Below are 27,505 nucleotides of genomic sequence, written 5' to 3'. Positions count from 1 at the left end.
CTGGCTGCCACTTCCAGCAGCTCCCTTTTGCCGGAAACAGCAAACCGCAGCCACTGGGAGCTGTGGGCGGACGTGCAAGTGTAAACGAACTGTCTGGCAGCCTGCCAGCAGATTTCCCTGATGGGCCACAGGTTGCTCACCACTGATCTATAGTGATCAGAAACTTAAAAGCCTTCTTTGACTGCAGACTTAATTCATGTTCAACAATGGGTTTTCCCCAGAACATATTATTCATTCATACATCCACATGCCTCTATCTGTGCCATATGGGAAAGCAACCCTAACGCAGACACTGAGATAGCATATCCTGTGTATTTCTAACTCGGGAGATTGCAGTGAAAATGTACCGTCACAGCCAGTCACGGCAATTGATAGATGATGGTCTTCCACTCCCTTCAACAAGTGCCTGGGCAACTATTCCTGTGTATTATCTTGAAATCTACCTGTGCTTTGACCTCTGACTGGAAGTAGTCTACTTTCATATGCCTCTGCTCAGCATCCTTGATCCTACACTGCTTGCCTGCCTGCAGTTCCTTTAGTTTCACTCATTTCCAGAATGCCTTGTAAGAAGCCCATATATCACTGTGCGCCCACCCGGCCAGGGATGATATCAGAATCTTGGTGCAAAATAGCATCAGTTCATTCCATGTATCCATGTCCACATGATCCCAGTCTGTTGTTGTGATTCTGCTTGTAACTGTAAGCCACTGCCTCCATCTTCTGCAGGCTAAACGCCACCTTTGAAACACTTGCCACCATCTCTTGGAAGCAGTGTCTGCAGAGGCATGCCAAATAAACACTGTCTCCCTGAAAAGCAGCAGCTGTTAGTCCCAATTATTAGGGTGAGTGGGCTCCATACCTTCGGCACATAATGATGCATCACACTGCCAAAGTGGGTCCTGTCAGGAAATGAATTTCCTGGGCCTAACTCATTTCCTCCCACAGTCCCCAGAGTGGGCAGACAAGATGACCCACAACAGTCTTCAACGATGAGCATCGAGCGATACAGTGCGTAGTTGCACTTGTGAATCACAGGATACACATCTAGAAAGCTGTATTGCTTGTCACAGCCAGATGCAAGGCCAGTGCAAATGCCAAACATGACGGCAGTGTGCTGTTATTGACATAGTGGTCTCATGGTAGGGGTTAGTTTACCCATGGTTAGCATGCAGTGAAGACCTAGACAAAGAGGGACAGGGATCTTTATACAATAGGCTATTTCTGTGGTCCTGTGATGAAACAATGGAATGGCTAAGCCATATACCACAGGGGTTCTCAAACTAGGGGTCAGAACCCCTCAGGGGGTCACAAGGTTATTCCATGGGGGGTCACGAGTTGTCAGTCTCCATCCCAAACCTCACTTTGCCTCCAGCATTTATAATGGTGTTAAATATATAACAAAGTGTTTTTAATTTAGAAGGAGGATCACACTCAGAGACTTGCTATGTGAAAGGGGTCACCAGTAAAAACATTTGAGAGCCACTGATATGCAGGATTTAACCACTCTTGATTAAAAGGTATCTCCTGAGCCTGCAGCTTTACTGGTCAAAATAACAAACCAGAATGGCCTGTTGTAGCTCAGATCATTGCTTCACTTTCCCCAGCTAACTGGATCATATAGTCAGAGGTAAGATATAGAACAGAACTTGCTTCAAATAATTCACTGCAGGAATTAAAGGCTACCAATGGTACTCTAAAAATAATGTTGATTTAGGTGAGCCAGGCCTGGGTGACTTGGACACCAAATGTAAGCACTATAAAAACTCAAGATATTCTAATTTCATTTGTGCCATTTGTGTCTTTCAGATATGTTATGAGTTGGGTGGTTATACACCCCATTTTATCAGACTAGTCTGGACTCTATGTAGCAAGTATAATCTAATGGAGATGGCAGTTATCCCAGGTGTGAAGTGAGACTCTAAGGAACTTTATCTGTTTATTACAAGATTGACTATTAGATGATCCTAACATCAAGTGGTGACTGTCATGCTTTTCTGTACCAGATATGGTATAGACCCCAGATATGTTCGTCATAAGATCCTTTAATGCTCTGCCAAGTATAGCTGAGGTTTATTTAAATAAAGTATTGTATACAGTGCCATCTAGTGGCTGAGTGCCATCTAGTGGTAGCCATCTTAGTATGTATCAGCAAAAACAAAGAGGAGTCCTTGTGGCACCTTAGAGACTAACACATTTATTTGGGCATAAGCTTTTGTGGGCTAAAACCCCACTTCATCAGATGCATGGAGTGGAAAATACAGTAGGAAGGTATAAATACACACCATATGAAAAGATGGGAGTTGTCTTACCAAGTGGAGGGTCAGTGCTAACGAGCCAGTTCAAGTCAGGTGGAAGTGGGCTACTCTCAACAGTTGACAAGAAAAGGTGAAAACCAAGGGAGGAAAAATCACTTTTGTAGTGCTAATGAGGCCAGTGTAATCAAGGTTGCCCATTTCAAAGAATTGACAAGAATGTGTGAGTATCAGCAGGGGGAATTAGTTTTGGTAGTGACCCATCCACTCACAGTCTTTATTTAGGCCTAATTTGATAGTGTCTAGTTTGTAAAAGGAGTGGTCATCCCAATACTCTGGGGCTCCTGGCAATCAGGTTGTCTCCTAACTATTAGAGTGTTTATACAACCACACTGGTGTTTCAGTCCTGCACTTGCTCAATACACATACAGCCAGTTTATATAAACACAAAATGACCAGAGGCATGGACAAAAGTGAAAGTAGAGATTTAGCTTACTTGTAATTCCACTACACTGGCATTGCTGCCCGTGAAAGCACATTCCCTATTTTCATCTGGATACTTATGCCACATCATTGAGCAATGCTGGAAAAAAAGAAAGGCTGATCTTATTTGGTTAGCATTTAATTAGGATCTAACAACTATATTAGATCTCCCTGGTGTATCTACAAGAAATTTTCTCAGAAGCCATCTCCAGTCATTTTGATTTATGACAGAATGTTCTAATTGAAGGGACATGTGTTCATATGCATGGAAATATATACCAAATAAGTTTGAGATATTCTGGATGATTTCAATGGAACTTATCTCCATTATTATTATGCATTTATTATTTGTATTACGGTAGTGCCCTAGGAGCTGAAGATGAGAATCCCCCAGTAAACACCTTGTTCTCAGGTTATTATATTTTATATTGCTTAGACCATAAATTGGTAATGTAAATACCGTGAATAAAGGGAATAAAGGTCCGTGAATAAAGGGAAAAATAGGTTACAAATTCCTTAACCTTATTCTAGCAAACTCCTCTCATGTCTTTAGTGTATGTATAGGGGTATCTATTACCACTAATACCAGTACCACATGAGAGACGGTGCCTTCCGTAGCTCCTTACAACATTCTCTACTCTCTGCACATTTATGCCTGGCTGGCTACAGACCTGGACTTGATCTACACATGGACGCACTTTACATGTCTGCCTCTCCATCCATGTCACTATCATGCATACTATAGTTCGGTGACAAAGCTTCTACACTTTGGTCTGAAGTTTCCTAATAGGCCTAATTATCTTAGCTTTAATTTTTTTGTCACACTCTCAGTAAAACATATGTTTGAGTTTAGTTGTGATTCACCCAGACCAACCTACATAAGAAAACCAGCCTTAACAGCCTTAGCTCTTTTGAAAAAAATCTTTTGAGTCATTGAAAGAATCCTGATTCTCTTTGCCCAAATTAACGGATACAAGATATTGCAGCATTAATTATGGAGAAAATTACGCTGTTTTGAAATGATGATCTTGACTGATATTATTTTTCATGGGACCATTTCAAAAAGATGTAGAATGTATTGATCACTTGCTATTCCCTGTACCCTCCAAGCTAGTTAAACCTATTCCCCTTGTCTCTAAAATCATCATATCACTTATCTTCTTTCCTTTTCATTTGCACTTTTTTCTTAATATTAATCACTTCTTTACTCCCTCTCTTTTACTTTTTCTTTTAATTGAATTTCTTGTTTAATTGAATTATGTACATGTAAGTTTATTTATGAAGCGGTTATGGAAAAGACACAAACAAATCATGCTGTACATTAAATGGCCACATGATGGCATCAGACACTAGGAAAACAGGATAAGCTTCTCCACTTCATAATGGCTGAATATGAACATACACCTCTACCCGGACATAACACAATCCAATATAACACGAATTCGGATATAATGCAGTAAAGCAGAGCTCGGGGGGTGGGGAGGGGCTGTGCACTCCGGCGGATCAAAGCAAGTTCGATATAATGCAGTTTTACCTATAATGTGGTAAGATTTTTTGGCTCCCGAGGTCAGCGTTATATCAGGGTAGAGGCAGGAGTGGCTCCAGGCCCCAGCATGCCAAGCGCATGCTTGGGGCGGCAAGCCACGGGGGGCACTCTGCCGGTTGCAGCGGGGGCGGCAGGCAGGGTGCCTTCGGTGGCTTGCCTGCGGGAGGTCCGCTGGTTCCGCGGCTTCGGTGGACCTCTCGCAGGCGTGCCTGTGAAGGATCCACTGGTCCCGCGGCTTCTGGACCTCCCGCAGGCACGGCTGCGGGAGGTCCGCCAAAGCTGTGGGACCAGCGGACCCTCCGCAGGCAAGCCGCCGAACGCAGCCTGCCTGCCGTGCTTGGGGCAGCGAAATGCCTAGAGCTGCCCCTGGGTAGAGATGTATTTTCTTTTTGAATCACAAGTATTGAAAGACAACAGCTAAGGAACATACACAATAGCTTCTTAACAAGATGTTCACAGATTGCTTAACAAGTTTTATATCTTAACTTCTCTCCTCAGTATTACCTCTGCCAAGTCTGCTAGATGTAGTGAGAGATTGTATACAGTATATTCAAACATATATACACAGAAGATAATTTTCCACTCATAGTCCAACTGTGTTACATGATCCATACATAATCTACATATTCTGTAAAGCTTTCACTGTTGCAAAGTATTAGCATAGACATTATGGACCCTGGCACATAGATTAAAAGAGACCTATATCTTTAGAGACTTATTTCTATCCAGATAATTACACACATCGATTAAAATAATATTAGTAATATTGTAAAGTCAAGCACCTAAAAATTAGGAAATGCCAAAATTAGGGTTGCCTGGATAACCTTAATTCTGCCCCCTGTGTACGTGCATTATGATACAATCATTAATCACATGCTATTTCTTCCACAGAACCTCTACTCCATTCAGTGCACAGGATGGGCAATACTCATGTAATGAGCAGCTATTCAAAATTTTATTTTATCCTCATTGTCCAGTGTGTGACCCTATGCCTTATTTACTGCACACTATTCAAACCCTGCTCGAAAAACAAAATTATTAATTTTCCTCATGGGCTTTCCTATGGCACTCATCATTATGGTATCTGAGTTATTCACAAACATTAATTAACCACTAATTTTGGGTGCCCAATTTAGGATGTCAAGGACCTGATTTTCCAGAGTACTTAGCATTATATAGCACTTTATATATACTCAAACACTATTTCCATTCAGTTCAGTTGCAGCTATGCGTGCTCAGCACTCCTACAAATCAGATCCTAGGGTCTCAAGTTGGGCACCCAGAAAATGATGAACACAAATTAGTGACAACCTATGAAAAGTTTAGTTAAGTGACTTGCCCATCATCACATAGGAACTCTGTAGCAGAAGAGAGACAGGGCAACTTCTACTGTCTTAACCATAAGACCCTCCTTTCTCTTCCTATAATCCCCTGCCTCGTTCCCTACCCACCCTCCAACTTCTGCAACAAAAGAAGTAAGGGTTCTACAGAACAGCCTCCTTCACTACAGAAGCCTGATTAATCTCCAAAGGAGGTCTATCCTGTATACTGAATGAGGCAGGGATCCTGTGGGAAAAAAACCTATATGGTCACATAATTATAGACTGTATCATAATGCATATGCACAATGAGGGGGGGCACCTTAATTCTAGCATTTCCTGACTTTTCAGAGCTTGACTTAACCTTAATAATGTTCTTTATTTTTCTATAGTTTCTGTGTAATTTCTTATGATTTTAAAAAAGAAAACTGAAAAAATCAGAAATTCCATCATGTGGCATTATATTGACACTCACATGGTTTATTAGCAAGATTAGAACCTTGAGATCCACTGCAGAGACCTCTGCTGCTTTAGCTGATGGAGTAGCTGATAGCAATAGTAGGTTGTCATCCTCCAGGTGTATCAACACAAGAAGGGGGTGAGACATATGCTGTGACAGCGTGTTTCACAGAGAATTGCTGACAGCAGAGGAATAGTGAGACTCAGGAGTTTTGGGTTCCATTCAGGGATCAAGAATTGCAGACAAGGCACATGCGCAGTCCTGTCACATGTGGGAGCTGTGATGGGATGAGAGCATGCTTGGTTGCTCTGTGCGGATGATCATGTGGTACAGGCAGAGTTCCTCTGGGCAGCATCTGCTGGCTCCCTAGACACCTTTCAGGAGCAGTGGGCGCTGTCTGGGGTTCTCTGCTCAGTGTCCCCCTCCGGATCCCTTATTATGACCCTATGACTTCCATGCCTGCTCCTGTTTATTCATTTGTTGTCCCCTGCATACAGTTGAACCCCAGGTTCAGTGGCTCCTCTCCTTAGGCTGGGGGAGGGGCCTTCAGCTTGCGCCTGGCACCCCTTCCCAGGATTCAGTAGGTGCTCTGTGAGGATGATGCATGTCAGTCAGGTCAGCACTAGGAGCTGTGAGAGGCTCAGGATTTCTTGGTCATTCTGTGCATATGTTGGTTGCACAGTCTGGTCAGCACTAGGAGCTGTAAAAGGCTCAAGCATGCTCAGTGAGGATAGGACCTACAGCAATTTTAACTGTTAAAACCAAGTCTCCTTTGAGCATATGTAAAAGCAGCAAAGAATCCTGTGGCACCTTATAGACTAACAGACGTTTTGGAGCATGAGCTTTCGTGGGTGAATACCCACTTCCTCAGATGCATGTAATGGAAATATCCAGGGGCAGGTATATATATGTGTGCTAGCAAGCAAGCTAGAGATAACGAGGTCAATTCAATCAGGGAGGATGAGGCCCTGTTCTAGCAGTTGAGGTGTGAAAACCAAGAGAGGAGAAACTGGTTCTGTAATTGGCAAGCCATTCACAGTCTTTGTTCAATCCTGAGCTGATGGTGCACATGCTCCAAAACGTCTGTTAGTCTATAAGGTGCCACAGGATTCTTTGCTGCTTTTACAGATCCAGACTAACACGGCTACCCTCTGATATTTGAGCATATGTGAACTGAAAAATTTCAAAGGCTTATAAATTGGCCAAATTTGGGTGGATTGTTTCAAGGATAGCAAAAGGCACATCTCAGACACAAAGGCCACCCAACTGCCAAATTTCAAGCCCCTGCTCCAAAATATGGGGCACTAGAGCATTTCAAAAAAAAGTCTCAAGATTTCTTTAACATGAGTGAACCAATATATTTTCCCCCCAATCTTGTTCTCAGAAATAGCTGAATACTTTTGGCTGGGGGAAAAAAAATTAGACTGAGGCAGACAGACAGCATAAGAAATTTAAATCCAAACAGTTAAAGTTTGGCAAAGTTGTGAGCAACTGAAAACAGGGTCTTATAATGTGAAGTATCGGGCAACCTTAATAATAGGTGGTGCTATCAGACCAGACTATAATCATATGTACCATCACTGTTGTATCTTTGCATTTGAAATGCCCAGTAAAGTTTGAGAAGAGAGTTAACACATAATAACTAAGATCAGCTGGCAATCAACAGTCAAGGACCAGTTTCTCAAAAATACTTATAAGGGCAAGCTATTTAAGATAAGTGCATTACACCAAGAGTTTCTACACCAAGCCATTCCTGGGACATGAAGTTCTAACAAATGTTAGACCACAGTAACAAAAATCTTCCATATTTCAAATGCCTGAAACTCTGTAAAGCACCTCACGCCAACTCACTGCAAATTTAGCAATATCAGTTCTTTTAAGGCATGATACCACAAGGGATTTGTTTTGAGGAAGACAGAGGAGGAAGAGGTCAAAACTGAGTTTATAATTTAAAGCTTGTTACATTCTTAACAATGTACAGCCCATTGTCCTACCACAATATATGCAATATCCCATTTTTGGAACCCTGCACATAGACTGTTCAAAATACTATGGTCCGAATTCTGCCTGCATTGACACCTTGTACAACTTCATTGACTTCAATAGGGTAGAATGTCATATATCAGGGCAGATTTTGCCCCTACCTGCACACGTTGTACTTTTTGGTGAACAATCATGTGTCTATAGGATAGAATAGCAGGAGGACTAATCAATTATTTTAGCTTGTGAATTCCATTAAGAGCTACACAGATGAAATTAAAGGATCTTTATGTTTATTGGCCATTTCTTTCATTATGTTTTGACCATAAATTGGCTCAGTGATCTGAAGGCTCTTGTAGAAATGTGATGGTAAAGCTACAAGACCCACTGGCATATTTTCAACATTTCTTTTTGAGGAAGAAGTTCAAATGACTAAAGCACAGTTCAGTGTAGTGAAATAATGCCAGAATTCCTTCCAAAACAGAGCTTTTTAAAAAGTCTCAAGGATCAGCACATCTGACAAGTATGCATAGGAGCCAAAAGAGCAGAAATTCTGGGAGAGGCCCTGAACATCAAAATACATTACATCAAAATACCATATTTCACTGTGTAAGTGAAAACTGGTGCTGTAAGATATGTAAATGAGAGAAAACAATTTTTTTTTCATTTTTACACTTTTTTATTAAATTAAGTTGTGCAAGTAAGAATATCAAGGATAAATTTTAAAAGGTATCAACTCACACTTTTTAAAACTCTGTTTGCCATCCCACCACATCCCCTAAGAATGTTCATAGCAAAATTAGTCAAACTGATGCTGTTAGCTGAAGCTCAAACAAATACATCTTCAGCAACTGTGCTGAAAATTATAATTATACTTAGTATTTAACTAGTTCATTACATGACCAAAGCTGAACAACCATAACCTAATTAAATTCCCAACTTCCTTGTGAAGTAAGTATTGTCATCCGGATTGTATATAGAGAAACTGAAGCAAACACATAGCATGACTTTCCCAAAGCCACACAAACAGTAGCAGAGCTGGGATTAGAAAAACCCTCTTTGATACAAATGTTTTTAACAATGTAAGGTTCAGATTTCAAAGGTCAAAGAGCTATTGTCAGGTGCCCAGAGTAAAAGGCACTTACTTGTATTAGCATATCATCAGCACAGCCAGGATCCAGATCTCTACATATCATCTGATAACTCACCTAGATACATGCAGTGTTGTTATAGCTCACCTAAATGGATTTTTAACTCCTTCAAACCATGACTCCTTGCCTACATTATGAATTGTGCCTATCTGGCTGTTTCAATCTACCTGGCTGTTTAGAAGGAAGCTGAAGATCTTTGTGACCCTTTTAGAACAATATAGGCTAGAGGGGATAACCCTGGTAACCTGGCCAGTGATGTCTTTCTCAATTGTAGGTTCTGTCCAAAGGCGGTTTGTAAACTTTCACTGAACATACAATGACTGTATAACGATGGCAGTGTTTGGTTTCAGCCACTGCACCACTGGAATCTAATCCATTATTTTGTAAAGTGATTTGAAGCAACTCAAGTATGAAGGCGCTGTATCAAGCTTAACTCTGTTCTATGGAGGGGGCCTTGAGACACCACTTCTGTTTCACTGTACTTTAGATAAATACTGAAATTCTTTTTAAACTAGTTTCAAATAAGCAAATTAAATGCCTGTTTCCTAAAATAGCAAATCCCATATTAAATGTTGTGAGTGAGTGAGTGTGATGGAGTGTATTCCTCTCACTGGCCATGAGAGGGTACATTAGGCCAGATGGGCCTAATTAACCAATTAAACAGCAGGTTGGGGAGAGATATAGACTACAATGAGGCCACTAATTAGACAGCACCTGTATAAAGCCTGGGAGCCACTAGTAGGTGGGGTTGTAGGGGAGGAGTCTATAGCTCCTTCCTATGAGGTAGGTGAGTAGCCTAGCAAACCCAAAAAGAGGCAGGACAGTGGTGCTAAGCTAGTTATGTAGGAAGATACCTAGGCAAATAGCAGTAAATGTTAAGATAGTACAAGCTTTGGCTATATATTATAGGTATCCTGGGCAGGAACCCACTGTAAAGGATGGTTCTGTCTTCCCCTGGGTGATAGCACAGGGCATTGGTGATGTTAGCCAGGCAGCTGGTCTGGAAGGACTGTGGTGTCTTCTGGAATGGAGGAACTTAGTGACCTGGCCAAAGGACTGAGAGATGAATTGGAAGCTGCTGCTCTGTGAGTAAGAGACTGCAGACTGAGAGAAGAAGGTGTGTTGTGGAGGGTACAGTACCTGGCAGAACTAATCTCCAGGATGGCTAGTAGGGAGTGTAATGATTGGTGAGGGAACAATCTAGGCTAGAGGGGATAACCCTGGTAACCTGGCCAGTGAGAGAATCTTGTCACAGGGGGGAAGCCATGTTTTAAAACCAAAGGTCTTTCTACCTACAGTACCTGCAGAGTGCTTTTTGAAAACATAAAATATAATAGAGAAATCTATTACTAAAGTACCTATGTTTGTGACTACTGCAGGCTAGGTGCCAACTTGTACTAAAGTCCTTGTGTCCCAACCAGAAACTGACAGATTCTAGCTATGTGTCTATTTTGCTCATTTATGGGTTGATATGGGTAGGACCAGTATAAGAATTGTTTAGTTGCTGCATTAATTAATCTTTTGTGGAATATCACACGAATATCTGAACCTTGGACTGTCTGAATTGCCATACAGGAAAGGGACAATAGTCTGGAGAGCTGCTTGTCTGCAGAAATGGTCCCTTCTGAAAGAGGAAACCCATGAATACTACATGAGCTATACTTGGATCTCACAAGTAGAAACCATCAGCAAAAGGACTAAAGACTTATTATTCTGCTCTGCTTCCTGTGGAGAGGAGTCATGGAAATGGACTCCTATCAGCTGAATGTGCAGCTCAGAGCATAAGGCAGGAAGGGAGATAAAAACCCCAAACCAAAAGGAATAAGGATCTCTATGCTGCCTGGACTCAGGTTATTTGGGAGAAGAGGGAATGTTTCTAGGCATAAGCAAGAGATCTCTAGATGCTTGGGCTAGGTAAGCCTTAAAGGACAATCAGAGTTGCTAATTATAGAAGCCTAGATTACCTTTGGCAACACAAAATTGTAACTTATGCATGTCTGTTTGCTGGCTTTACTCTAATAAATAACTCTAACTTTCTTTTCCCATTTAATAAATCTTCATGTTGCTTATTATAAGATTGGCTACAAGCTTTGTCTTTGGTATGAGACCTAAAACAAATTGACCTGGGGTGAGTGACTGACCCTTTAGGATTAGAAGTAACCTGAGTATTGCTGTGAATCTTGGTGTAAGGGATCATCTATCATAGAGATGCATTCATCTGGGTGGCAAAATAGACTGGAGTATGTGTTAAAGCAACTCAGGAGTTTGCGCTTGGTGCAGCTGGTTGGTGAACTTAAGTTTAGAACTCCCAACCAATTTGGAGATTCTGCCCAGAGTTCTAAGAGTTTACCCAGAGGTTGGTAGTCATGCTCGTGTCACCATTGGGGGCATCACACTCAGTACTGCTTGAAAATGCATAGTATGACAAAATTATATGGCTTTCTGCACTCTGGTCAAAGCACTCTTTTTTTCCTCCTAGAACTTAAGCAGGTGTAAGATGTGCAAAATTTCTCACTCTGGGGTGAGAACATGTTAAATTACACCAAGCAAGGACTCAAGTGTGCCTTGTATATCAGAGCATACAGACTACTGGGTTGGGCTAAGGAATAGGCAGGATGGCGGGGGGGGGGGGGGGAGAGTGGTGCATGTTGTCATCCTCCTGGAACCATGGAGATTCCCAGGTAAAGGTAAGATAACTTTAACATAGAACATAGGCCTCCCTTCCCTGGCATGTAGCTCAGAGTAGCTGCAGGGTTTCAACTTCCCCCTCTCTTCTTGAATATTATCTACCTGAGTGCCTTCTCTTCTCTCTCAATGTGGGAGGGACATGCTTATTTGCTTGGATAAGCATAATGCAGGAGCATAAGGACTCTGACTTGTTCACTGTGTGTAAATGAGGAGAGATTAATTAACTAGGGGTAATGAGCTTGGAGTCTGGTCCAAAACCCCAGAAGTCAGTGGGAGTCTTTTTTTTTTTTTTTTTTTTTTTTTTTTTAAATCCTTGCTATCTGGTCATCCTATCTGAGTTTAACATGCTTGCAGTTGTCACCGTGTATTTAAGGCCATCTGATTGATCATGCATTGATGTCTGCAATAAACCTCTAACAAGGTAATGAAAGACTTTTTACAGCTGGTATTGCACAGCTTAAAGAATTCTAAAGGTGCTCTTGGGGTACACAGGCTTCATCTGAGAGGAAGCCATGAGACAGGAGACTCTCTCCAAGAGACTAGAACTGACATGGAAAACATGGTTCATTCAGGTAACTTTATTATGCATGCACACAAGATGAAAGCTGCTATAGCATAAAACCCTCTGTCTCACATACATGCACACAGTACATGAGATCAATGGGAGTTTGGTTATACAAAAGTTAACATCAATGTGCTGTAATTAAAAGATCCAGTCTAGTTAGCTAATTTTTCACCATGTTAGACTACTTACATTTATATTAAGCTTAAGTTTTATTTTCTCTTTATTTTGTATGCTAAATAAGCTTGATTTCTTTCACATTGAAAGTTTTCACTGTTAATCTCCACTGTGACTATCCCTTAGCATTGCAGTCAAGGTACTACATTCTAAGTGCTCAAAGGAAACTTTGCAACATTTTGGGGTGGTGGGGGGGGGAGAAAGGCCTTAAACAAATCGGGGTGGGGGGGGCAGAGGAAGAAGCTGGTATGAGGGACACCAGGAAAAACACTATCTCGGTTGGTAAAGCATGTTGAGACAATCCTGTAGATATTGTGAAAGGTTTCAAGGGAATATGTCTTAACACCGATTAACTAGTAGCATGTATCAAAAGAGACTTAAATTACATGCGATTAGAGTCTACATCAACTTCCACAAAAGGGCTTCATTTCAGCCTAATTCTCATGTTAACTGGGACACTAAGGCTAAATAAAGTCTTTAGATACAAGCATGCACAGGAGATTTGCTAATAGCCTAAGGCAGTGGCTCTCAACCGGCAGTACATAATGTTACAACAGGCTACATAAAAAGCACAAGCGAACTCACTAAAACTTCACGTTGACAATGACTTATTTTTACCGCTTTATGTACTATACAGTGAAATATAAGTACAGCATATTACCATTTATAATATGGTAAATGAAAAAGTAAGCAAATTTTCAGGAGCAAGTACTGAGACACTTAAGCATTTTCATATCTGATGTAAGAAAGTAGTTAAGTGAGGAGTGTAGTATGCAAGATAAATCAGACTTCTGAGAAGGGTACAGTAATCTGGAAAGGTTGAGAGCCACTAGCCTAAGGGATTTAGGAGCAAAATCCCATGGATTTATTAATTTGTATTGCAATACCTAAGAGTCCTAATCATGGATCAGGAGCCTACTGTACTAGATACCATACAAACCCAAACAGAGTTCCTTCCATAAGAGGAGATATAAGAAGAGATTATGCACCCCTAGCAGGTGGTTGAGAAAAAGACTTTGTTGGCATGAGTGCAGTCTCAACACTCCAACATCATAACAGTTGTAGACATCATGGGAAAGTTTTAAGGGAGGGTTTGAAAGAACAATAAAGTGGCTTTACACAGCATGGAGAGTACCTCCGAAACATGAATGGCAGCAGGGGAGAGAGTATACAAACGCTTGTTTTGAAAAATTTAATAAGTGGGTGATCATAGAATATCAGGGTTGGAAGGTACTTCAGGAGGTCATCTAGTCCATCCCCCTGCTCAAAGTAGTACCCTTCCCCCAACTAAATCATCTCAGCCAGGACTTTAAGCCTGACCTTAAAAACCTCTAAGGAAGGAAATTCCACCATCTCCCTAGGTAACCCATTCCAGTGCTTTACTACTCTCCTAGTGAAAGTTTTTTTTCTTTTCCCTAATATCCAACCTAAACCTCCCCCACTGTTCTGTCATCTGGTACCACTGAAGGTCTAGATCCAGCCTATTTGGAACCCCCTTTCAGGTAGTTGACAGCTGCTATCAAATCCCCCTCATTCTTCTCTTCTGCAGACTAAATAATCCCAGTTCCCTCAGCTTCACCTCATAAATCATGTGCTCCAGCCCCCTAATCATTTTTGTTGCCCTCCACTGGACTCTTTCCAATTTTCCACATCCTTCTTGTAGTGTGGGGCCCAAAACTGGACACAGTACTCCAGTTGAGGCCTCACCAATGCTGAATAGAGGAGAATGATCATGCCCCTTGATCTGCAGACAATGCCCCTACTTATACAGCCCAAAATGCTGTTAGCCTTCTTGGCAACAAGAGCACAGTGGCTCATATCCAGCTTCTTGGCCATTGTAACCCCTAAGTCCTTTTCTGCAGAACTGCCGCCTAGCCACTTGGCTGATCCCTAGTCTGTAGCAGTGCATGGGATTCCTCTGTCCTAAGTGCAGGACTCTGTACTTGTCCTTGTTGAACCTTTATCAGATTTCTTTTTCTGAGGGAGAATTACATCATGAGCCAATCAGAAGCATGAGTCAACCTCTTTGTACTGAAGGAGTGATGATAGGTAGGATGGGGCTAGGTGGAAAATGAATTCAGGTAGCTTGTTTGATATGGCAGAGAAGAGGGAGCTAGTGGGCAGATGCAAATAAGGGTGTGAGATGGTCAAAGGAATCGCTCAGAAGAATGATCTTCGCAGCAGCATTCTGAATGTGTAAGAACAGGGCAAGATTCTATTTGTCAAGGCCAGAGAGAAAGATGTTGCAGTAATCCAGGCACAAGCTGAGAGCCTGGACAAGAGTTTTAGCTGTCGATGGATAGGCAAGCCCTTCCCTTATAGATGCAGTGCAGAAAGAATCTGCACGATTTAGACAAACCTGGATATGAGAACTTGCAGAGAGGTCTGTGCCAAAGATGACATCCAGGTTATGGGCCTGAGTGACAGTCATGATGCTCATGAGGAGTTGGCGAGGGGGAGGTATTTTTTGGTGAGAGCACTGTTTTAGCCACGTTGAGCTTGAGCTGACTATCAGACATGCACATGATGATGTCAGAGAAACAGATCAAGAGTTATACTCCTAAACCCCATACAGGCTTGGAAAAAATTTCCCCAGCAATTCCTGTTGACTTTTAATGTGCCAAAAGGTGTACCCAAGGGAAGAATCTGGTTCTGTATTCATGTAAAATTACAAGCGCTGTAATCTTGCATTAAGTAACTCCACACTTTTATATTTGGATTTTATTTTAAATGTTACAGATGTGGACTATGGGGCCAATCCTGCAAAATGGATTTTGGAATTTGAGGATGGTCATCACCTTTCAAAGATGCTTGGTATTTTGCAGACTTTTTTGCTGTATGTCCAGTAATGGCTAGCTGCTTTGCCTTCTGTCATTCAGTGAACATGTGCTAGATGAACAGGGTAGTTTCTCCATCGGTATATCTTTCCAGATGCTGTATTACTCACATTTTTTTGATTTGAAAAATGTGTTGAAATGTTATCTGCTTATGTCCTAATCTTTTTTAGGATTCAAAATGTTTCTCTTATAATCTTGTATGATTTTCCTTCTGTGCTTTTGGGGGTGCTTATGGGGAAAAATTATTCTCATGGTGGTTTTATAGATTGTTAATAAAATCTTTAAAAATTGAAAGCTTTAAGACTTTTTTAAAAAAATATTAACTTTATTCACCATGTTTGAGTCATCTTGGTGAACTTTAGGAGACAGTAATATTTATCCTTTTAACTTAATAGGATACTAGTTTTTAGTTACAAAAATAAACATTTGAATAATGGAATTAAGCGCATTTTTAGAATTCACATTATTTATACTCTCTCCCAACTAGGGTGACCAGATGTCCCAATTTTATAGGGACAGTCCTGATTTTGGGGTCTTGTATAGGCTCCTATTATCTCCTCATCCAATTTTTCACATTTGCTGTCTGGTCACCCTACTTCCAACACACAAACCTTTACTTTCCTGTAGTGGTGAAAGTATTCAGACACCACACAAACTGCTTTAATTACTGCAAGAGCAGTTGTTTGCTCTGTGAGGTATAGTCTCTGTAGGAGAAAAGAAAGAAACCTTTCAACAATTCTCAATTTTCTATTCTCACTAGCTTTTTACTTATTTCACTCAGCAACATGCTGCCTGTGCAAACATAAAAAGCAATAACCAGACAGTGACTGTAAATTGAGAAGTGTGTTTTTTATAGTCCTAGGTAATGAAAATAGACTGACCTTCGCTAGCTGCAAGCTTGACTTTTTTGGTGGTGTCAGTTAATGATAGATCAGTGGTGAGATGCTTGTAGCAACTGTTCTATTTTGTTGCACTATTAGGCTGCTAAGGCAGTGGTCAAAGAGGCTAGGTAACCGTATTTCAGATTACAGTATTAAGAAAAGCGTGAAAGTGCCTTAACAGAAGAGTTGTGTGGTTTACAAAGGCAACATTATGTATACTACATGTAGTAGACATTTAAGGTTTCTTTCCTTCCTTACATTTTGACTCAGTATAGATCCTTTAATCTTCTTATTCAGTGGTGGTATATAAACCAGCTGACATATCACCTTTTTACAGTAGAAGATAGCAGAAGAATTGGAACCTATGGATAGTTTTGTCCACTGGAAGCGAGGAGCAGTGTGCCTATTTACCACAGCTGCTTTCCACTGTCATTTTTATCTGTGTACTGCCCCGTTTTTGTTTTGGTTTTCTTTTTTTGTTGTTGAAAGAGATTGTGGAGAATTGGTAATGTACAGAACACTGAATGATTAGGCCCTTGGTAAGAGACAACTGTCATGTGTTTTTGAAACAGATTTAAAAAAATTGTCAACTTTAAATTTGTGTCCATTTTAGTATTAAACAGGAGATATTACCAGAAACACATCTTTAATTACAGCTGCCACATAATCTGTGGTGAGTCATTTGTATAATATGCATAGACCTACAACCTCTTAAATTCATTGGCACAGTTAGTAGCAAAGTATCCATTAGAAAAAACTGAATAACAGTAACAAGACCTTCCCTTATCTCTGAAAGCTTTTAGTGTACAGGGACCTTAGCGTGAATTACATGCAGTGGAAGAAGATAAAAGGTGGTTAGGACAGACAGCTGATGAAAACTCTAGGGCTGGGGTAACTTCTCCTCTAGGAGTGAGTGGAAGCTGATGAGCCGTGGGTCGACCTGTTCGATCTCCCTCCGCACTGCTGGGCGGGGATAGTACAGCCACAAGCGCCCGTGTGTAAATAAACACAATAGCTGGCTGGACAGAACTTAAAATCGTCCAGTTCAAAGCCCATTGCCCAGCAGCAGCTCCTGCATCCCCTACCCCGTGCAACCCCCTCTCCTCCCTTCAGCCGCTCCTCTCGCGGGAGCTCCGCCACCTCCCGCCCTGTCAGGGTCTGGCCGCGGCGCAACCAATGAAGTTGGTGCGAGGCTGGAGGCTCTGGGCGGTGCGTTCCGGCGAGCTGAGGAGCCGCCCGGCCTGTAGCAGGCGGAGGCCCCAGTGCTCGCAGCCGGCTCGCTGCGGAGGAGCCGCCCGTGAGTAGCCCCGCGCTGGCAGCTATTTATATAGCCCCGGGGTGGGACGCGATGCCAGGCGACTCCCCCGCCCCCTGCGCGCCCCGGGTCGAGGGCGCATTGTACAGGGAGACTGACAGGAGCAGCCCCTCCGGCCGCCGCTGTCTGCCTGCCTGCGGCTCGGCCCTGCGCGCCCGGACTGGGCCTCCCTCCCCGCTTCTCCCCTGGGCGCTCTCCGGGCTGGGCGATGTAAGTCTAGCTCGGCTGGGGCTGGGGCTGGGGCTCCGGCTCCTTCCTGCTTTCCTGGCTGTTGACTTGTGAGGGGTGGTTTGTTTTTGTTTTTGTAGGGGTCGCTCCGGTATTTCCGACGTCGAGTGTCTCCCCTTGAAAGAGGCCAAGTCACCGAGCAGCGAAAATGCCCCCTAGTAACCAGACTCGAGTTTTGCTTCTCAGCGACATGGAAAAGCAGGAGAAGACCCTCTTCAGGCTTGAGCAAGGTCAGTGCTGGCAGGTAGCGGCTCTGCTGTGCGCAGCGCTGGTTAGTAACCGAAGGGAGATTCTAGGCAGCTCTTAGGTAAGCCAGCACTGAAATTCATTAATGAAAATGATCGTGGAGAGCTGTAGTGTTTCCTTCACCCATTATCTCTCTCACACACTGGTATTGTGTTTAGGTTAGTTGCTGTCCTTTGGTACTGTAGTGCTCTTTGTATGGCATTGATTGTTTGTGTGGTGATAGCTTTAGAGACCACAATCATGGATCGATCAGAGGGTGACTAATGTCCCTATTTTATAGGGACAATCCTGATATTTGGGCTTTTTCTTATATAGGCTCCTATTACCCCCCCATCCCGATTTTTCTCACCTGCTGTCTGGTCACCCTGTCAGTGTGAGTTGTAAAACACTTTCAGGCTGAAAGGCAAATTGTATGTAAAAAGCAAAATCACTATTCCAATTAAATATGAACCTAGTTTAAGACTGCACCTGAAGGATGGTGTAGCTGTAGCACTCCCATATCCATCATGACTTTGGTCCCTGTCTTTGCTATTTATAAAAGTTTTCATAATCCAAATTTTTTTGTGCAGTACTAAATATATTATGTACAAATCCCATGTCTTAGTTGTAGGGATATGAATTATTTATGTCTTCAGTCCTTTTTTTGGGTCACAGGTAAGAGTTGAAAAGACATGTTTGTGTGCTAAATGCGTTACAGCAATGCTGTAATTTGCAATTATTTCTCATGTTAGTAAATAATTGTAATTATTTTTAAGTATACCCATCAAGCTGTTAGTGAAAGATATATTTGGACTGGTATCATCTTGGTCAGCAATCTCAGCCCATGAACTGTTTAAGATCAAAATGTTATCTGAGGTCTTTATTCTTCCTTGTATATTGTTTCTTTTTTTAAAGGGGCAACAGTAAAAGTTTTAACTGTCACCAGAAAGATTTAAAAAAATTGTCTAAGAATGGTTGATTTATGAATTTACCGTACTTCTAAAATACTTTCAGAACAGCACGTTTTTTTTACCCTTCTATAAAACTAGAAGTGTGCTTAAATATTTAGATTTCAGAATTTGCTGAATGATTAATATGTGAATTTACCAGAAACTTTTATCATTAATGAACAAAGTGCAGAGTCGGTTCTGACCTCCTTATTAACTTTTCTTCAGGCTATGTAAGCTTTGTTTGGAGGCCGCTGAAGATTTGAAAGCCATACTTTTGAAATTGCCTAAGTTGATAGCTAGTGGAGGGAGAGAGTAGCTAATTTAGGCAAAGCATTCCTGGAATCAATACTGTTACTATAAGGGAGTAAGAGCTCTAAGGTATATAACCCTGTAGCGTGATCTAATTTTAGCAGATTTAATAAGGAAATGTCAAGACTATAGTGAGGAGAAATTGCCTGAACTTTCTGAGGGTACGTCTTCAGTAGCAACGTTAAAGCACTGCTGCTGCAGCTCTTTAATGTGGCTTGTGTAGTTGCAGCTATAAAAAACGCACCCCCATAAGAGGAATAGCTACCAGTGCTGGGAGTGCGGCTTCTAACGCAGGTGCACTATCTACACTGGCACTTCACAGCACTGAAACTTGCACCACTCGGGGGTGTTTTTTCACACTCCTGAGTGAGAAAGTTGCAGCGCTGTAAAATGCCAGTGTAGACAAGCCCCAAGAGTGATTTTTGTGTACAATTTTTACAACCAAGTTAGCTATGTTTTTCGTTGATAGGCACCCAAATCCTGAAACTGTTGTTCAGCCTTTGCACTATTATGTGCTTAGAGGGTGTTTTTTTTTTTTTTATGTTTAGTGGATGATAGGCTAAACTTCATTTGGCATGGGCTATTTAAATGTACTTGGATAGCTGGACTCTGATATTTGGTTGTGCTGGCACAATTCCATTTGTTGAGCAACTTTTTTTATTTAATCAGGATAATGTAATTCAGTTGTTTAACTTTTTTACATGTTATACCACAATTTTAAACTCTTTTTCTAATATATGATTGGTTTGTCTGTTCTTTAGACTACACGTAGAACTTCCTTACCAGGAAGACAAAACAGCTGAGAGTCTTTTGCTTTTTAACTGAAGAATGAATAAACACTTTTAAAAAAAATCATGGATTCTAAGATCCTGGTCCTGCAGTTAACTGTCCATTGAAGTCACTGTGGCCCTGCAGGGGTTCACGGCTGTGTGTGGGTGTAGTCAGTTGCAAGATTGAAGCCTCAATCAGTAATGGTTGTTGCCTTGCAAGTGCTTAAGCATCTGTCCAGTTTTACTCATGTGAGCAGACCAGGCTTTTAAGGCCGTGATACTACAGTCCGATTCTTTCAGGCACACATGTGCACTGAGGCCCGTTGGCTTAAATGAAATTCCATGTGAACGAGTGGATTAGATTATAGAATTGGGGACAAATGTTTCCATTTTAGGGTATTGAGGTTTCAAACTTGCAATTTACAATTTGTGGATGAGCAGTTGCACCCAAGAAGAGTCCCATGGAAGTCGCTAGGGCTCCATGCAAATATGGAGTTGTAAATTGCAAGAGTGGGGCCTCAGTCTGTAACTTCATTTATATTTTCAAAAAATGTAAAGGTTTTTGGATTTGTTCAGTTGATACTCCATGAAATGTAAACATATCTAAAATATTTTCATTTTCAAGTTTGGTCTTCTATTTTTCACAAATACCTATCTTCCCAGTTCAGTTAAATTTAACGAATGAGTGTCAACTTAGAACCTTGTCAGTTTAATTTAAAAAAAAAAAAAAAAAAGGTAAAAAGTAAATTCAGGTGCTACATATTCCCAAGTTCTTGTGCCAATGTATGTGGTTTGAGAGTCATATTTTCCTGTTGTGCTTTTATATTTAAGAATTATTTTCTTTCTCTGTTATGTTAAAGATTCGCATAAATATGAGAAACTGAATGGACAGAAAATGCTTTCAAGTGCTCAACGAGAAGCAGACTAGAGAAAAATAGCTTTTTTCCTGCACTCTGTTTTTCATGTCAATTATAGTAATGTTGGGTGTTACACGTAACAAAAATAGGTAAAATATGGGTTTTTAATTGGCATTTAAATAAAAAATGTGTACCCCATCTCTATATATTATGTATTAAAAATGAGATGACTGTTTAGACAGTAATACTCCTGTCATCTCACAATTCTTCCAAAACTGCAATAAATAACTTTTTCCAGGCATTTTTTGTTACTGTATTGTATTTGAGCAGAAATAGAAATAAAGTGCTCTGAAGAGGGATAATTTGTTTCCCATTTCAGGGTTCTAGCTGGTTTTGAATGGTAACAGAAGCAGAAATAATTATTACAGCATCATTATCTGTTGATGAGAAATGGCAGTAAAATAAAAACATTCTCTTAATTTTACACCCAATACACCTATTTAGAATTATGTCCCCCATCTATTAACTTAAAATCTTCATATTGTGAATTGCAGTAATAAACCAAAAGATTTAATCTTTAATTTTAATAAATGAGGTTTTTTTAAAACTCATTCTCTTTTGTGTTGAGGTTTTGAACTGCAGTTCCGACTGGGCCCAACATTACAAGGCAAGCATGTTACAGTGTACACTAATTACCCAGCTTCTGGAGAATTATTCTGTCGCCGCAAGTTCAGGGCACTGTCATGGCACAACCCAACAGGAAGAGAAGATGATTCTGACAAATATTGTAAACTGGATCTCCAAATTTCTGGATCATACCAGTATTATTTCAGTCATGAGTAAGTGGAGCTTTTTACATATGAAAAACTGCAATCTTTCCCTCACTACTCCATGTATCTCAGTCTTGACCTAGAACTATGAGGTGTAAGACAGTAATTCAGTTTCTGCATCAGTGCAGTCATTTGGCCTCTGCAGAAGACTGTCCACAAAGGATGCAAGACGTGGTTTTGGATGCTGCAGTATTTTAGGGAGTACTCAGAACAAATTTGATCATCTATTTGTTTATGAATTTTGGAAAGGCAGTCCATGCCTGCAAGGTTTCAAAGTCAGCATTCTAATGGTACAAATAATTAATTAATAGACTTGGAAGGTTGTGAGAGATCAGACATTAAAATAAGTAGTCTTCCTTAAATAGCTTTAGGTTTTGTTCCACTCAGTTCTGACCTCTAGCTGCTACCAGAGCTAGCAATCATGTTCAAAACCTATGAAACATTAACCCATTCATCTCGAATGTCAGTGTTTTTTTTTGAGGTCTTGAGACAGTATAAGAATGAAAGTAAGATGCTAATCAGAATTCAGTTTTTTTTAATCAAGTCTAGTGCAATCAATCAATTTGTAGTGTATTGTACCTCGCCTATTACCATTGTTTAAGAGCTGATAGCTTTGGAACCTTTGTGGCTGATCAGGACCATAAAAATCTTACAGGTTCTCAGCCTGGACCAGTAATCAGAGGAAAAATTTTGATGACTGTTTATAAGTTTTCACCATCAGCTGTATTTCCTCAAATGATCATGTTTTGAGAATACTCATGTTCATTCTATTAAAAAATTGCTGAGTAGAGGAATGGGGGAAGGGGTTAAGAATACTTGGTGCCTCATCGGTTCAGTCACTGTTTTTGACCCCAATCCAGTCTGTGCAGGCTGATTCTCATATCTTCACAAAGCTGCATTGAAATCCATAGGACTTCAAACAGTCCTACAGGTCTACTCACATGGATCCAACTGTAGGACTGAGGTCATCTGTATGTTTTCTCCAGAAAAAGGCCTTGTTGTACTTCATGTTCTGCCTCCGAAATTTACATTTGAGTCTAAATGCATCCATAAATTGGGAAATGGTGGAAACTACTCTGAGTTTGAAAGATCGGTAACTGTTTTGTGGCTAAAATGGGATGATTTTAAACTACCAGATTGTGGACTGGCTTCTGTAGAAATAGCTGGTGCAATGGGCATTTGCTTTTCCAGTGTTTAATAGACTCAATTTATTCTAGAAATGAGAAAAGTGGTGGAGGTTACATAGTTGTGGATCCTATTTTGCGTGTTGGAGCTGATAATCAAGTATTGCATTTGGACTGTGTTACACTCCAGACATTCCTAGCTAAGTGTCTGGGACCATTTGAAGAATGGGAAGATCGTCTTAAAGTTGCAAAAGAATCAGGTAATAACCATATACTCTGTAAAGGTAATTTTTAAGGGATACAGTTTATATTTATACTGTTTGTTTTACCAGTATCTGTTACACAGTTCATATATCTTTTTGTAGTTTGCAGTTTAAGTTTTATGAAAATAGTTATGAAACTGAATTAAGTGTTAAACATATAATAGAACAAACTAGTCTGGTTATTAAAATATTTGCTTTGAAAGACAAGTATTTGGGAATCACCTTTAAAAAGTGATCTAAATTTTTAGATTGTTTGTTTGATTTTTGTTTCACATAGATGTGAAGTTTGTAGAATTTGATTGGAATGGTGGACAAGAGGTGGAGATAAATCTGAGATGGGAAGAGTGGTTTAAATCTTACCTTAAAACAGGGGCAGGCAAACTTTTTTTGGCCTGAGGTCCGCATCGGGTTTCAAAAATTGTGTGGAGGGCCAGTTAAGGGAGGGGGTCGTGGCCCGGCCCCCACCTCCCTATCTGTGCCCCCCCCCCCCCGGACCCCTGCCCCATCCAACCCCCCCTGTCCCCTGATTGCCCCTGAACCCTTGCCGCCCCATCCAACCCCTCCTCTCAATCCTAATGGGCCCCCCCGGGACCCCTGCCCTATCCAACCACCCCTTCTCCCTGCAATCACTGCCCTCCTGTCCCCATTCAACCCTCTGTTCCCCCCCGACCACCATCCCAAACTCCCCTGCCCTCTATCCAACCACCCTGCCCCCTTACTGTGCTGCCTGGAGCACTGGTGGCTGGCAGGATTACAACTGCACTGCCTGGCTGGAGCCGGGCCACACTGCTGCTGCTACCGCCGCCTCCGCCACCGCAAAGCACCGGGTCAGGCTGGGCTCTTCAGCTGCACTGCCCCAGGAGCTCACAGCCCCACCACCCAGAACATTGTGCCAGTGGCCGAGCAAGCTGAGGTGCAGGCGAGGTGGGGACAGCAGGAGAGGGGTCAGGGGCGAGCCTCCCAGGCCAGGAGCTTGGGGACCGGGCTGGATGGTCCCGCAAGCTGTAGTTTGGCCACGGACTTCTCCTTTATGTGAAAAGTTTTTTGTTTTCAGTACATATTATGATTATACAATTTATCATAGAATTTCCTCATCTTCATTGTAACATTTTTCTTGTATTAACAAATGGTTTCCTTGTCATTTTTGTAGGTTACAACATGATTCATTTTACGCCATTGCAAAAACTTGGATTATCTAGATCATGCTACTCTCTGGCTGATCAATTAGAAGTAAATCCTGACTTTTCAAGCCCAAATAAAAAGTGTACTTGGAGCAATATAGGAAACCTAGTGGAAAAAATGAAAAATGAATGGAATATGCTTTGTATAACAGATGTAGTCTACAATCATACTGGTATGATTTTTGTTATACTATTTTGATGCTTTTTATTGCCAACTCAGTAACACAGTCAAAGCTATTCTGGTTTTCCACTATTCCATGACTTTTCCCCTTGAATTAGACTTTTAAAAGGGTTTTTAAGGAACTTGTTCTTCTTTATCTGCCTTCTGAACACCTTAAGTCTAGGGCATCTCATGTCTGTCAGGGAGAGTTGTCTATTAAAATGGCAAAACAAGAATTCTTTATCAGTGCTTAAAGCACTAAAAATCTAAGGAGATCCTCGTACTCTGTTTCTATTTATAGAACACCAATAATTTCATAATACTAACTGTATTTATATATACCGCAGGGCATTGTTCAGGCATAAATTCACTGGATTACACTGTGTAACAAGTGTAATGTTCGTCACTGTTTTAAAAAAAAAACCACACCAATTTTAGGATACTATTATCAGAGGGAGGAAGAAAGAAAAGCAGAAGTGGGGGTGATGGTGAGAGAACGTATGGAACAGGTCCATATAATACTTTTGAAAAGAAGAAACGTTCGGGGAACATGATCTCGACATGAGTAGCAGGATCAGTTTTGTATCCCAATAATTATGAAGTCTAATTATTGCACATAATAGTGCAAGAATAGATCATATCTTCTCAGTCCAGTTTCTTTTATAACCTACTCTGTAGAGCTGCTACTCATAGCTCACTGCACCCCTCTATTTTTGGAACTTTTGGTGCTTTCTAGTGTTGGAGTGCTATTTACTTAGACATCAAAGAAGTTTTTAAATACCATTTATTTGACTCATTGAGCAATGATTTAAGGATTTCTCCTAACAAAAACAGATTAGGAATAAGGTGAATTTAAAGGAGTAAGATGAATTCTATCATCATCATACATTCTCCCAGATCCCATGAATGACTGTGCATTTCCACAATGTACCAAGGGAACCCCCCCGTGCATGCACATGCGCGCACACACACTCTTGTGCCCATTTCCAAAAGTCATGTGTGTCCTTGGTACCAACTCTTTACATCTTATTTTTTGTAGGGGCCTAATATCTAAATAATAGTTCAGTATGTAATATTTCTATGGCACCGTTAATGGAGCTCAGGGGTCCCCAATGCGGTGCCTGTGGGTGCCATGGCGCCCGCAGGGGCATCTATATGCACCTGCGTCCTGGCCGGCGGTGGAGCAGCTGCTGAATTTCTGCAGCGTTTCGGCAGCGATGCCTCTCAATGACATCACTTGCTGCCGACAAGTGACATTGGTTGCCGCCGAAACGTCGCAGAAATTCGGTGGCACTTCGGTGGATGCTCCACCGCCGCCACGGTCCTTCGGGGACCACTGGTGTAGCTTATGGCATTTTATAGCTAAATAATAGATGGTTCCCTGCTCCAATAGCTGTAAAATGGAAGGGCTGAAGCCTGCAAACTTAGTCACAAGAGTAAGAGCTATTCACATGAACACGTGTTTGGAAAACAAGGATCCAAGTTTGGACATAACACAAGTCATAACAGCAAGCAGTGTAGGAATGGGAGGCCAAGAAGAGGCAAGTGAGGACAGCCATTAAAAACTTTGCTTGGTTAGTTATACATGCACTTTAAAAGGTTCCATGATTTTATTTTGTTTGCTGCTGATAAACTAATATTGGTGGTGGTTCTTTTTTTATATAAGTTGGTGAAAAATATTTCAGTTGGAATATTTTAATTCTAAGCCTCTTTTGGGAAGCTTCTTAATTATTTGACTAATTAAAATTTGATAGGATATTTAGCCATTTACATATTCAGAAAAAGCAGGCTTAGTTTCATGCAGTACTCTCAAATAATTGAATGTCCGATAACAAGATCAGCAGTAAAATGGTTAAACATGTTAAAAGCAGCAAAGAATCCTGTGGCACCTTATAGACTAACAGACATTTTGGAGCATGAGCTTTCGTGGGTGAATACCCACTTCGTCAGATACATGTATCTGACGAAGTGGGTATTCACCCACGAAAGCTCATGCTCCAAAATGTCTGTTAGTGTATAAGGTGCCACAGGATTCTTTGCTGCTTTTACAGATCCAGACTAACATGACTACCCCTCTGATACCTAAACATGTTAGTGTCACAATCATTTCTTTAAATGAAATGCAGCTCTGTGTAAAGCAAACAAAACTTGCAGTTTATTTCTTTCGAGCTAGCTATCCTTGCACACAACAAACACTACTGGTATTTTTGCCACAATAAGCTATTTTACAAATATAGATTAAAAACTTGGGCCCCGATTCTACAACTTCTCTTGCATGTGTGTAACTTGTGTGTTTGCAGGACTGGGGCCTTATAATGTCCTCACAACCACACATGAGAATTTTATACTTGAACAGCTGTAACCACAGTTCTCCTGCACCATTCTCTAGCTACCGGCTGTGTTTATCTCTTCTGTCGTCTTTCTCTGCCTACCGTGTATGTCCATTGCAGTTTAGGGAAATTGTTCCTATTTCCCTATAGCCAGAAATATATTAGTCTTCAGTAGCACTTAAATTTTTTTGGTAAATCAAACTAGTCATCTAAGTCAACACTTATTTGAGATGAAAGGGAAAAGTCTGAGTGCTATTGTGTTTTGCATCTGGCTGTACACTCAAAAAGACAACATTGCATTAGTTTAGAACTGAAACTAATCTTCGCAACAGAATGGGCTAGTAAACTTCTTCCTTCCGCTTTTCTCTTCTTCCTTCCTTTTTTTTTCAAATGAAGCTTGTATTATGGTGAATATATTATTTGCTGAAAATTCCTACATCTATGAATTTCTCTAATCAGATATGCATCTATTTTCCCGTCTATTTCATTAACAAGAATAGTTTGTCAAGCATAATGCTGTGTGTCTAGTGTTTCTCTAGAAATAAGTTTCTCTCACTAAATTCCAATTATTGAGGGGATTAATCTTCAAAGCAATTCCTTTATTGCAATGATTAGAAATGTTTTCAT

At 41.0% G+C, this 27,505-nt stretch overlaps 1 protein-coding gene across 3 annotated transcripts in view; it reads left to right on the top strand.

Annotated features, from left to right (window-relative positions):
- The first annotated feature begins 17,538 nt into the window (after positions 1–17,538).
- The window catches only part of AGL (amylo-alpha-1, 6-glucosidase, 4-alpha-glucanotransferase), a 65,234-nt gene continuing 55,267 nt past the window's right edge, over positions 17,539–27,505 (top strand). For 2 of the 3 annotated variants that reach the window (XM_030571801.1, XM_030571803.1), the window contains exons 1-5: positions 17,539–17,633; positions 17,960–18,109; positions 21,619–21,829; positions 23,038–23,204; positions 24,358–24,561. In XM_030571801.1, coding sequence (XP_030427661.1) covers positions 18,028–18,109; positions 21,619–21,829; positions 23,038–23,204; positions 24,358–24,561 — 664 coding nt within the window. In that variant the 5' untranslated portion in view covers positions 17,539–17,633; positions 17,960–18,027. Of the gene's footprint in view, positions 17,634–17,752; positions 17,862–17,959; positions 18,110–21,618; positions 21,830–23,037; positions 23,205–24,357; positions 24,562–27,505 lie in introns of those variants that run through there. The other variant, XM_030571802.1, reaches the window with a different exon arrangement.

This window comes from Gopherus evgoodei, chromosome 8, assembly GCF_007399415.2.
Source record: "Gopherus evgoodei ecotype Sinaloan lineage chromosome 8, rGopEvg1_v1.p, whole genome shotgun sequence".
In the NCBI taxonomy this organism is placed as follows: domain Eukaryota; kingdom Metazoa; phylum Chordata; order Testudines; family Testudinidae; genus Gopherus; species Gopherus evgoodei.
Note: the sequence above shows the minus strand (reverse complement) of the source record. Positions and strands in the feature narration are given on the sequence as shown.